The following is a 12,466-nucleotide window of genomic DNA, read 5'->3' as shown; positions in this document are numbered from 1 at the left end:
TGTTTTTACAACTTTTTTAATATATATTTTTATAAACAGGTCACGTGATAAAATAGCACAAGAAACACTTACCAAATATAAGGTTATATCTTCCGCATATACAGGAGAATGAGGTCGTTATGTACAATAAGAAAATGATTTTAGGGGGTGGTTGGTTTTGTTTTGTTTTCCTCTCTCCCCTTAAATCTTCCTCCTACAGTCGTTGGAAATATCACAGCTTCAGTTGCATCAATACTTTGGACAAATGGACAGCTGCCTCCTCCCCACTGGGGGGCTGTGGGGGGAGGGGCTGAAGAAACTGGCTCCTGACCATCTCAGCCCCGGAGCCTCCCTCGGGCACTCCGGGACAGGGAAATCTTTGGGCCGTTGAACTGTTTCTCCGCTTCAACAGCATCTCTCGCTCGCTCGCTCGCTCGCTCTCGCTCTCTCTCTCGCTCTCTCGCTCACTCTCTGGCTCTCTGGAAACTGGTTACTTTCTTCCAACCAGACGGGGGGTGTCCCAAGATTGGGTGTGGGCACTGTATTTCCTGGGGCTCAAGGTTGGGATGGAAAGGGGCCCCAGCCCCCTCCTCAGCAATTGCCAAGATGTGCCAGCATCCCCAGGACTTGCGTATGTCTTGGGTTGGACAGAACATGGCGAGAGCCCATCTGGGCAGGCAGAGGTTTGGGGAGCTGGGGGGGGGGTGCAGCTAGAAAGGAGCCCTCTCTCCTGTGGGTGCTGAGGGTGTGTTGGCCACTGTGGGGCTGCGGTTGCCGGCTGGCGCTGATCCTGAGCCTTGGCTGGGGCTCGCGTTTCCAGCTTCCACCTGACAGAGACGTGCCCAGGATAAAGCGTGGCGCCCACGGGGCTGGGCCCAGCTAGCTACAGAGACTGGTGTGGGGCTCAACCAGGGTTGTCTGCAAGGCCTGAGGGGCCTGAGGGTCGCTCCAGCTTGTGGTTTCTCAAGATGGCGGTGGCCTGCTGGGCATGAGGTAAGCTACACCCGGCTCGGTTAATGTGGGTTATACCAATGTCATTGTTAGCAGGGCTTTCCCTCCCTCAACACAATGCTGCCCCGGTCTGGCCAGACGACCCCGGGACCCATAGGCCTGCCAGTGGCGGGGTGGGGCGAGCAGGGGACTGTCTCATACAGTGGCCAGGAAGAGGGGGGGTCTCGGGTCAGGCTGGCGTGAGGTGGGGCAAGGGCGGGAGGGTCGTGGGCTCCTTGGCGGGCCATGGCTTTGGCGGTGGCCTGTTTCCCCTCGCACCCTCCGAGGGCTTCAGGCACGGTGCAGTGGAAGATGCGGGAAGCCCTTGGGTCTCTTCTGGCCCCTGTGACCTGGGGGACCCAGCTCCCCTCAATCCCTCTGGGCCCTGCCCGAGATGGGGGGACAGCGGGGAGACAGAGCGGGGTGTGGCGGGGAAGGCGGTGAGGGCGGCCGTCAGGAGAGCTCGAAGCGCCCCCTAGGACAGAACCCCGCCCCCCCCCCCCCAGCGGGTGGACGAATGATGGAGGCGGCTGTGGTGCGGTGGAGGGCGGGCGTGCAGTGCGGGCACGAGGGGCATGCACGGAGTCCCCGAGTGTGCGTGCGTGCGTGGGGCTGGGCCCGCCCACCGCCCCCCCTGCCCGGGCGGGGCCGGGAGGGGCGCGGGGCCGGCGTCACTGGGTTCGCCCTGCCTCCCGCGCTGGGCGGCGGGCGCGAGGGCTCCCCTGAGGGCAGGGCCGGGAAAAGGCGTCCCCGCCCCGCGCGTGGCGGCTTCCTGCGCCGGGGGCGGGGGGGGGGGGCCGCGCTACTCGATGACGAGGCAGCGGGGCAGGTGCTGCGAGAAGTACTTGAAGAGCTCGGGGGTGGCCCCGGGGCAGTTGGTCAGCTCCAGCTCCTCCAGCTCCTGCAGCTGCACCAGGCCCGACAGCCCCGTGGTGGTCAGCAGCGGGCAGCCTGCGGGGGCGGGAGGCGAGGCGGCGGCTGAGCGCGCGCGGCCGCGGCGTCACCCTCCGGACGGGGGCGGAGGGCCCGGCCGGGCGGGCGGAGTCGGACTGGGGGAGGGGGGTGGCTGTCTTAGGAAGGCGGCAGGGGTCTCACCTGCCAGAGACAAGAGACGCAGACTCCTCATGGCCAGGAGGTGCTTCAGCCCGAAGTCCTGCACCTGGGCGGGAGGGCGGGGCGGGTTAACGACCTCCGTGCCCCGGGGAAGCCCACTTGTAGGGTCAGGCCGTAGGCCTGGAGCTGCTGGAGGGGCAGGGGGCAGCGTTCAAAACGGGGCTTTCTCGGCTTCTCAAGGAGCTGGGAGGCGGCTGGGCAGTGGCGCTCAGGGCCCCGGGGGTCCGTGCGCCTGGCCTATGTCGCCCACTAGGCGTGGAGGGGTCCCAGACTTCCCCTGATCCTTCCAGGATCGGGTCAGCGGATTGTGGCCGAGTCCCCCACCTCCCCTGACCACCCCCCACTCTTCGGAGGCGAGGAGGGCTGGTACCTGGCAGCACCATCGCAGGTAGAGGCTGCGGAGGGACGACATGGTGGACAAGTAGCTGAGGCCAGTATCCGTGATGCGGACACACCTGTGGGTGCAAAAGAGGGGCGCTGCCCTCCTCCAGAACACCTGGCCCCGCCCCCTCTCTCCTTTTCCCAGCGTGTCCAGGCCTGAAGCGCTTCTCTGGCAGCGCAGGTGATAGAGCTTCCCTTTCCACAAACTCTCCCCCGCCAGGCCCCAGCCCTACGCTGGTTGCTTGGCGGTACCACCCGTTCTGGGGGTCGGCGGCTCAGCCCCGTGCTTGTCGTCTGGCGCACCCTGGATCCCGGGGTCGTGAGCGCCGGTCCTCAACCCACTCCCCGCCTTGTGGCGGCGCCGCTCCGCTTCAGGTAGGCCCAGGGGCCTAGGCTCCCCGCCGGGAGGGTCTCGGCGGCCCCGCCCCGCCCCCGCCCCGCCCCCACCGCCGCGGGAGGGACGTGCGCACCTGTCCAGCACCAGCTCCTCCAGGCGGTGCAGGTCGCAGGCCACGTACTCGAGCGCCATGTCGGTGATGCGCGGGCACCACGAAAGGTCAAGGCTGCGCAGCTTGCGCAGGTTTTCGGCTACGAGCTCGACGCCGTCGTCGGTGACCTTGGAGCAGCCGGAGAGGCTGAGCGCGGTGAGGTTGGGCAGGCTGTGCACCACGTTGACCACGCCGTGGTTGGTGATCTCCCAGCAGGAGAGCAGGCGCAGCGTGTGCGTGCTGTGGCCCTGGCGTGCTGTGAAGTAGGCCAGCGCCGTGTCCGTCACGTGGTAGGCCTGCAAGCTCAGCTCCGCCAGGTTGGGCAGCAGCTGCGAGATGGCCGCAATGGCGTCGTCGGCCACGTTGATGCAGTCGCTCACGCTCAGCGAGGTGATCCGGGCGCTCAGGCTGGACCACAGCCCCGCCTCGGTGAAGTCGTTGCAGCCCGACAGCTCGAGGCGCACGACCCCTTGCATCTGCTCCAGCATCACCTGCGGGGGTGGGGGGGGGGCAGGCAGCAGGGTGCGGTGAGGACGTAGGGAGGCGAGGCGGAAGGAGCCCGCTGAGGGGCAGAAAGCAGTGTTCTCGAGTGTAGACGCGTGTAAAACAAGACAAGTGCACTTCATGATGTGTCTGTCACATCACAACGATGTTGTAAGAGCAGAGCGCAGGACCTGGGAGCTCAGGGCCTCACCAGGGCAGGGAGTCGGGAGCACTTGGTGTTAAGGAGTTGATGGTTAGAGCCCTGGCCCTGGGACAGGGGCATCCTGCACAGCTTCTCCTCTTACCTGAGCACCTGCTCCCTTGCAGCATCCTCCCCACCCAAGACTGGCCTCACAGGCATGTAGGGCCTTGAGCTCAGAGGGGCCTCCACTTGACTGACTGCTTTGATGTTGCTGTCTTGAAATTCTTAATCATCTTTGAACAAGGGACTTGAATTTTCCTTTTGGACTGGGTCCCTCCACTTATGTAACCAGTCCTGCTTCCCCTCCCCCGACCCACGATCCTCAGAGCACCGGCACCACCCTCAACTCCTTTGCTCCTTGTGTGCCCAGGGTTTCCTCTGGGGGCACCCTCCCCCAGCCCCCCCACTCCAGCCCCCAGCTCAGCTGTGGCTGCTTGGCCCTGCCCACCCCACCCCTCTCCCTTCCAGTCCACCGGTGGGGCGCACCTCCAGGCCGGCGTCGGTGATGGTGGAGCGCTTGAGGCTCATGGCCTTGACACCCTTCTTAGAGAGTGCGTAGTTGTCGATGAACTCACAGATGTCTAGGTCAGAGACGCCAACCAGGCAGAAGCCCTCGAAGCCACGCGCAGCGAAGCCCTGCAGGTTCACAAACTCCTTCTCGCCGCCGGGCAGCACATTGTAGAGCTCCTTGGCGTGCAGCACAGGTGTGAGGCCCGCCCAGAATTTGGGCTGGTAGAGCACACGCCGCCAGGCCTTGCACACCTGGGCCAGCACGCACTTCTCACAGGCTGAGAAGTACCAGAAGAGGCCATTGAGGATCTTTTCATCTGTGGCCAGTGGCGGCCTCTCCACTGGGGGCCCAGGAACTGGGGCTGAGGCTGGTCCACCAAGGGGAAGCCCCGCTGGGGGGCACAGGCCCCCAGCCAGGGCAGCCCGTGGCAGCGGGGCAGCCAGGCTGGGTGGGGGGAGGTTGGGTGGGGGTGGCGGCTGGCAGGGGCGGTTCTTGGCAGCTGGTGTGCCCTTGGTGATACTGGCCGCACCCAGGCCATTGGGCTGGCCCGGCAGCTTTACCAGGCCATTTCGAGGCAAGCATGGAGGCTTGGGGTCGCCGTCCACACCCGGGCTCGACATCTTCCTCGCTCGATCTGCAGACAGGGTCCAGGAGGGGGTAATGAGTCTCCTGCAGGAGCAGGGCTAGGCTCCTTCCCATCCCAGGGCATCTCCTCCCGTGGCATCTCCTCCCGTGGCACTCCCAGAACCACCCAGCAGAAAGGATCTGAATCCAAGTCCCTCCTTCCCTGACTGAGCAGCAACAGATCAGGGCTGTTTGTGACCATGACACTCCCTGAGCCCCTACTGTGTGCACCAAGCTCAACCTGTACTCACAGATCTTTTTGACACCTAGGTACTATAGTTCTTCCAGAGATGAGAGAAGAAAGGCAGCGACACACAGACACTTGCCCATGACTGCTCCCTTCACCTTTATTGCCCTGATGCCCAACATCAGTGCCTGCCAGGCCTACCTCTACCTGGGTAGGAACTGGAAAACTAAGGGAGTCGGTGTGGGGTGGTCTCTGGCCCCCCCATCATGGGGTTCCAACATGCCTCTCAGGAGTGGCTCCAGTACCCTGGGACTCACATACCAGCCCCTGAAAATCTCAGTGGCTACTGCAGGTTCTGTGGTTCATAATCTATCTAAAGAAAGGGCAAGGTTTACTATGATGCCACCACAGTGATCCCTGGACACATATTGTCCTTTAATCTTCCATCTAACCCATTGAGGATGGTGCTATGATGACTGTGTCCATTGTACAGATGAGGAAAATAAAGCAGCATGACTTGTTTGCCCAAGGTCACAGTAAGTGGTGGAGCCGAGGCTTGGACCAGAGCTGGCTGTGGAAGCATATTTGTAGAGAGTTCCTCACAGGGTAGGACTGAAACCTCCTCCCCAATGGCCCCCCACCCACCAGGGCTCTGAGGTTGTGAATGGGTGACCGATGGCTTTGAGCACAGAGAGCCCTGGAGAGGGGGGCGGGGGGACCCTCCTAGGGCCACCATCTGCTCCACATCCCAGGTCTTCTCCTGCCCATCCCCACCCCAGACATCCTGAGGAAAGGCAGTGCACCCAGTGGTTCAGCCATACAAGCTCTGGGGTCGCACACCCTGGCTCTGTGACCTCAGTGAGGCACTTCTTTTCCCTGAGCCTCACTTTCCTTACTTTGGAGCCTGAGAAAAGATGATACACCCCCACAGGATAACATGTGAAAAGGGCTAAACATAGTACGGCTCACAGTCAGCATTTGAAAAGGGGTGAGGAGGTTTCTTCTGAGCCCCATGACCGGCCTGAGGGGAAGGGGTAAGGACCATTGGGAGGGAGGCAGGGAAGTGAGCTGCCCTGCCCGACCCAGCAGCAGGCTTCCCCCTGGCTTCCAAGGCAGGACACCCTTTGCTGGCCTTCCACGTCCAGGGAGGGGTCGTCAACCTGGGCTGAGACCTGGGGTCTACGAGAATACCTGGCCTCATGGCTACCAACCCAGCTTTGGGCCGAAAGGCCTTCCTGCTCTGGGAGCCCCCAGCCTGGCAGTCCACATCGGGCCTGCCCTCCCCAGGGGAGGCTCCCTCACCCTGGCTGTCCCTTTACTGCAGCTCACGGCCGGACAGAAGCAGCCTCACACTGGTTAGACCCGACATCCATAACAACGCTTGCCGGTTGTCCACTAGGGTAATCATGTGCTCCAGCTTCATGTCAGCCCCGCGCGTGTTGGGGAGGGGAGCACCACTGTTGGCCCCACTTTCGGATTAGGAGCCTGATGCCCCAAGGAGTTACAGTTCACCCACAGTGCTGGGGGTGGGGAGAGCAACGTGACACGGGGGCGCCCCATCTCTCTTAAAACCGGTGTGAGGAGGAGACCGTTGTGGATCAGAAGTGCCTCATGGAGGGACAGGGTGCACCCCACGACTGGCCCCCACTCCTGGGACCAGGGGAGAGGGGGTCCTGTCGACTCCCTCCTGCGGCTGTGCTAGGTCCAGAAAGGCAGCCCCAGCCCGAGTACCTTCCGTGTCCCAGGAGCGGGGAGCCAGGCCTGCGCGGCTCCGGGCGCGCCGCCCACCCGGCCTCCGCCGCTTCCGCAGGCCGGCGCGGCCCCGGGGCGCAGCACCATGGACAGCGCCGCTCCGGCCGCCGTGCGCGTGCTCGGGGCCCGGGCCGGGCGGGCTCCGCCGCGGCCGGGGGGGGGGGGGGGGGGGGGGGGGGGGGGGCGGGCCGGCCCGACGGACCCCGCTCGGCGGGCGACGGGGCGGGGCGAGAAGCCGCCCGCTCCGCCGAGATCCGGAGGAGGCGGCGGAGGTGGCTCCAGGGGAGAAATAACTCAAGAGCTGTGCCGATTTAGGTTAACGACGCTCCCAGCCATGGGTGTGCACGTGGAGCGCCCGAGTTGGCGGTGGGGGGCGGGGTGCACGTGGATGCCCCGGGCATCTGCAGGGCTCTCCCCCCCCCCCCAACTGGAGCTCACATTTGCACACGCCCACAGTCCCATCCCCTCTTCAGGTCTCAGGGTGGAGCTGGTGAAAACAGCCAGGCAGTGGAGGGAGCCCACGGGAGGGAGGGGCAGGGTCGAAGAAGGGCTCAGCCTGGGGGTGGGGGCAGTCGGAGGCCTGGGGGTCCCTTATCTCACACTCCCGTCCGTGGCCAGAAGGCACTGACCCGCCTGCCAGCCCTTCCGCGGTGCCTTTGGCTGCAGCTGCCGCTCCCCGACCTTGTCCATGGTGCTGCTGGGCTCCACCTGCACCCTCCGGCCTCACGGACCCAGCCCCCCGACAATCCTTGCCCTGTGGCTCAAACTGGAAACAGCCGCACCTTGGCCCAGGCGTCAGGGCTTTAGGAGAGAACTGAGCTTGTGGTCCGAGAAGGGTCTTTCTGTCAGTTAGGCAGGGGGTCTCTTGCAGGGGGCTGGGGCAGGTGGCCCTCTGCCTGGTCCCGCCCACCCAGCCAGATGGGCTGCGAGACCCCAGCCTCTTTGGTACTTGTTTCTGCCCCCACTGCATGCACTGGGGCTCAGAGGACCTGCCTGGAGTTTCTGGCCAGGATGGGGTAGGGGCAGCGGCCAGTCTTCTGTGGTCTGCCTCCTCCCTTAGAAATAAGCACCAGGAGCTAGCGCTAGGAAAAGAGGCGTTTTAAAAGGTGGCCAAACTTGCACTATTCTCAGCCTCAGCCCCTGGTGTTGTGCCTCCGTGCGGAGCGGAATTCTGGAGGAGGGCCTCCTGGGATAGGCTGCGGGGGCTCCAGGTTCCTGGGAGGGCTCCAGAACCCAGTGACTCCCAAGCCAACGGTCCCCAGATGCCCATGCCGGCGCCCTGAAGGGAGCTGCTGCTTTTGTGGGCCCTGAGACCTAGCAGGTCCACCACACAGCCTCACCTCTGCTCCTCTACAGTCCCCTCGGACCCCCGCTCGGTATTCCCCTCCCCTGCCGGTCTCTCTCCGGCCACACGGTGGGCTCCCTGCTTGCTCAGCCGGCCTCCTCGCTTCTTAACCCTGCCAGCTCCTTACCCTCCGTCCTTCCGTGCGAATGCCTCCCTGTCTCTCCCTGTGGGGCTCCCCAGCACTGAAAAAAAGCATCTCCAGGGTCTCAGTCATTACTGTCCACCCATTTGTCTCTCCCCTGGGCTGGGGACTTCTTGAAGACAAGCAGCACCATGGCTGAGTGGCCTCTGAGTCCTTGAGGGAGGGAGGGAGGAGTCAGCAGGGTCGTACAGAAAGGGATACGGCTGCTAGACACCCAGGGTGTGACGGAGGCCGGGCCAGGTGAAGAAGGGGGCAGGTGGACGGTTGGGGAGCTGTAGCTCGGTTTGTTAATCCTGGTTGTAGCAGAGCCCAGTGTCCGCGGGGAGGGCAGCCACTGGGGTTGGGTTGGTGCCAGAGTCTCTGAGAAGGTGCCCAAGACCCTGGGGCTTAGTGTGGGCCTTGCAATTATTCAGACCCTTGGGAAGGGGACGGCTCACATTTCCTTTCTGGCTGAGCCCCCACTATGGGAGCTGCAGGGTTAAGGAGGCCGGCTGCCCATCCGTCCAGAACCAAGGAGAGGGGACAGGAGCCGCCCGCAGGAAGGGAGGAGCTGGTCCTGCCCCGCTCTTCCCAGTGCCACCCCTGACTGCCCGTCTGAGCCGCTCACACACTGCCTGACCACGTGTGGGGAAAGTGAGGCTCGGAGACTGAATTTTCAAAAATTGTACAGAGCCGGGATTTGGCGCCAGGACCCCCAGTTCGTTAGCTAGGCATTGAGGTCCAGGGGGCAACCCTGGGTCCCCAGATGGCCCGGCGCTGCCCAAGTGCACTTCCTGTGGCCTCCTGCTCTGCCCGCTTCTGCTTCTCCTGCCCCCTGGGTCCTCCCCGCCTGGGCCCCCGGCTGGTGGTCTCTCCCCGCATCGTCTCTGTCATGCTCCTGCTCTCTCTCCAGAGGCTCAAGCTGCAGGACTCTCTTCTTTTGGACTGCTCATGCCTAGGAAACCCTCCACTCATCATGGCCCCCAACTCAGAGATCTCTTCCTTCGTCCCCGATACTCTGTCTGACACGACCCACACTGAATGCTGGAGTCCGGCCCTGATAGAGCCCACGCTGACCGATTCTCCCTGCCCACTGAGGGCATGGGGCTGGGCAGGGCGTGGGTAGCTAGAAAAATTCACATCGGGTCGATCTGCAGTGACGTTCCCCAGGGACTGGGGTGACAACCAGCTCGGGCTTGGGGACACACTGCGGGCTGACAAACTCCGTGACAAGCCCCGTGACTCAGGCACATTCACATCCCTGTCACTTTGCACATGTGCCAAGCAGCACTCCCATCCCGCCCCCAGCCCGGAGATGCTTCTGGGGTGCAGGCTGCCTCACCCATGCCCCAGGGGCTCCAGGAAGTGAGCACTTGGTGTCAAAAGAGACCCAAACGGTGCTTCATCAGACCCAGTCCTGTGGTCAAGCTCAGAACAGCTCAGCCATGTGGGGCTGGGCACCTTGGGGAACGAGCTTGGGCTCCAAGCGTCATCTTGGCTCTTTGTCTCTGAAGGATGAGCCCCCAAGTGCCTAGACTTGGAGCACGTAGTGTCTGCCTCTTTGGGTGGCTGTCTCAAACCCTCCCCTCTTCCCTGCCAAGCTAAGCAGTGTGGCCCAAGCCCACCTTCTGTGACTGGTCTGGCTGAGGCTCCAACCTGCTGGTGGTGGCGAAGGTTCTGAACCACCCACTTACCCCACAGAGCCTTCCTTCACTGCCACCTCCACTCTTCCCCTCTGAGACACAGCAGCAATCACCCACGTGTCACAAGATGGGGCTGCAGGCACCCTATCTTGGGGTGAAATGTTTCCCTGGCTCTCAGCAGCGCAGGCTTCCTGGGCCCCGGCCAGCGGTCCTGAGGGACCCAGGGGCCCCCACCTCAGGGCTACTTGTGTCCTTCTTCCATTGGGAGATAGGACTCACGGAAGAGCCCTGGAAGTGGGTGTGAACTGGAGGGCAGTGCCTGTCCAGAGAGCCTGCCCAGCGTCAGAGGTACTTACAGGCCTGGCCCAAGTGAGAGGTGGCTGAAGAAAATGGGGTCCAAGTAGGAGAAGGCGGGCGGCTGGGTCCTGGGGTCTCCTGGGGCCTGAACAGTCTGCCCTGCACTGCCCACCTTCATGACTGGGGTTTGATCCCCTGTGTCCCCACAGCTCCTGGTGCAGACCTCTGGCCACCTCCTGCCAGGCCAGCAAGTCTCCATCAAGTCTTTGCCCTCTCAGGGACCCAGTGCAAGTCTCCGCTCAAAGGCGTTGGCTGAAAGAAGGGGCTTGGGAGGTGGCGGGTACCGGGAAGGGACTGACCGAGTGGGCAGGTGAAGTGGCATCCACCATCTGTTCTCTCTTTGGAGGGAAAGCTTCCTGTGCAGAGGCCGGGAGGGGCTGGAGGAGTGGCCGCTGGGCCGTGGGCTCCCTGAGGTTCCAACATCTAGGCCTTCTTTCCTTCTAGGGTGATGGGTGGGGGGCTCTCTTCCCCCAAATCCCAGGAAGCCAGACCCCTCCCTAGCAAGTCTCAGAGTGCCCAGTTCCCCTTCCGAGGCTGTCCAACCTTGGCCAAGGCTCGACCCCTCCTCCAGGACCAGGCACATCGCCAGCCCCTCCTTCCCCCTCATCCTCCTGCCGAGGTGGCAGCTCCACTCGGGCCCAGGTGTCCAGGGCAGACCAGGCCCCCGCCCCGCCACGCACCCACATGGCTCCTGGAGTGTAACTGTATCTAACACCTGTCTCATAGGCCCAGGGGCTCCTGGTGCTGGGGAGGGGAGCTCAGAGCTCGAAGGAGGTCCAGGGCCTCACCCAGCCACGCTGGCTGGGGGCTTGCAATTCTGCTTCCACCGGGATATGGTCGGGCAGCACCGGCCCAAGGCCCTGGCCCAGCTGCCGTGGGGAGCGTGTTCCAACCAGGCAGCCACTGGGGTCGGGAGCCGTGGGAGGGCCTGTCAGGACCAGAGGCTCAGTGGCCTCGGCCTGGGAAGGGGCCGCGCCTATGTGTGACCCTGGGGGGGGGGGGGGGGGGGGCGGCCCTGTCCGAAGCCCCCTCCCCCCTCCTCATTGTGGCCGCCGCGATGGCGTGGCCTGGCCCCTTACCCACCCCGCAACCTGGCCCGGTGCACACACCTTACCTCGACCCGGGCACCTGGCTCATGCCACGCTGTCCACCGGGCGTCTTCTCGTCATGGGGAGCCCGGCATGGGCGCTGGCGAAGCGGGGAGGCGGCCGAGGTGCTGGCCTGGCCGGCAGGGCCCAGCCGCGCCCCGCGCCCCGGCCTGGCCGGCCCCCTCGGCCGCGCCCGGAGAGGAGCTCCCCGGTGGGAGAGGACCGGCTGCCCCGAGCCTCCCACCGGGGAGGCTGAGGCCGTGCCCAGATAAATAAGGCCGCTTTGCAGGGAGCCGGGCGGGCGCCTCCTCCCTCCCCTCGCCCTCCTCCCCGCGCTCCTCCGCGGCCGCCGGCGGCGCCGCGCGCGCCCCCCGCCCGGCTCTACGCGCCGCGCCCTCGCGCGCTCCCGGCGCCGGGAGCCAATCGGCTCGGCGAGCCCGGGCGGGGGCGCCAGGGAAGCGGAGCCCCGCCCCGCCCGCCGCGCCCTGCCGCGCGCCCTGCGCGCTCCCGCCGCGGCGCCCACGGGCACGCGCCGGCCCGGCTGCGCCCCGGCCCCTCGCCTCGGGCGCCCGCACAGCAGCAAAGCCGCGCGCACGCGGGGCGGGGCGGGCAGGGCAGGGCAGGGCCGGCCCGGGGGTGCGCTGCCCGCGGAGCACTCGAGCCCTCGGGCGCCGGCGGCCCGACCTCCGAGGGCAGGCACGGCCCCCGCCCCCCGCAGCCTCTCCCGCCGGGCGGTGCGGGGACCCAGGCCGCCTTCCCGGCCCTCGCGCCCCGGCGCACCTGCGGGGACGCTCCCTCCCCCCAGAGGCGAGGAACAAGTGGCCACCAGCTCGGTTCAGAAAATGACACGTGCGATGAAATTTCAAGAGGGCCACGTGACAGTGGCCGCAGGAGGGCGCGGAGGCGTCGCTCCCGAGGGCAGGACACTTGGCAGGCGACCCCGAGGGTGAGAGGGTGGGCGAAGTTGTCCAGGAAGGGGTGCATCGGTCTGTGGATTCCGAGGCCTTGCCCCCGGCGAGTTCTCTCTGGAGCCCACTGGAGGTGGGCGGCCGTGTGGGGACCAGGCTGGGAGGGGCCCCGTGAGCCGCGGACGGTCGGTGTGCGGGGCAGGCTCAGAGCAGAGTGGAGGCCAGGGGTGACCCACCCTGGGGTCTCCCGGGAGCAGAGGCCCTGCAGGGACAGGTGTGGGGAGAGCAGCGCGG

General features: G+C 65.1%; 1 protein-coding gene across 2 annotated transcripts; it reads right to left on the bottom strand.

The window, feature by feature from the left end:
• FBXL16 (F-box and leucine rich repeat protein 16) lies at positions 1-11,561 on the bottom strand. 2 transcript variants are annotated; one of them, XM_039246619.1, is made up of 6 exons: positions 11,291-11,561; positions 4,123-4,781; positions 2,934-3,442; positions 2,453-2,537; positions 2,065-2,128; positions 1-1,920 (listed from the first exon to the last, which is right to left on the bottom strand). In XM_039246619.1, exons 2-6 carry the CDS (start codon positions 4,765-4,767, stop codon positions 1,772-1,774), a joined length of 1,452 nt encoding a protein of 483 aa, XP_039102550.1. In that variant the 5' UTR covers positions 4,768-4,781; positions 11,291-11,561; the 3' UTR covers positions 1-1,771. The 2 variants fall into 2 exon arrangements, with proteins under 2 accessions (XP_039102550.1, XP_039102551.1); XM_039246620.1 differs by having other exon boundaries at positions 11,286-11,311.
• Positions 11,562-12,466: the final 905 nt, after the last annotated feature.

This window comes from Hyaena hyaena, unplaced genomic scaffold, assembly GCF_003009895.1.
Source record: "Hyaena hyaena isolate Hyena2069 unplaced genomic scaffold, ASM300989v1 scaffold_285, whole genome shotgun sequence".
Taxonomy (NCBI): Eukaryota; Metazoa; Chordata; class Mammalia; order Carnivora; family Hyaenidae; genus Hyaena; species Hyaena hyaena.
This window is presented reverse-complemented; position numbering and strand designations above follow the sequence as displayed.

Bases quoted from the DNA above. Each gene is read 5' to 3' on its own strand.
- FBXL16 (XM_039246619.1), bottom strand. From the start codon at position 4,767: ATGTCGAGCCCGGGTGTGGACGGCGACCCCAAGCCTCCATGCTTGCCT. The intron at 2,538-2,933 runs GTGCGCACGTCC...TTGCACCCACAG, and splicing joins GAGGAGCTGGTGCTGGACAG to GTGTGTCCGCATCACGGATA. The intron at 1,921-2,064 runs GTGAGACCCCTG...CCGCCCCCGCAG, and splicing joins GCGTCTCTTGTCTCTGGCAG to GCTGCCCGCTGCTGACCACC.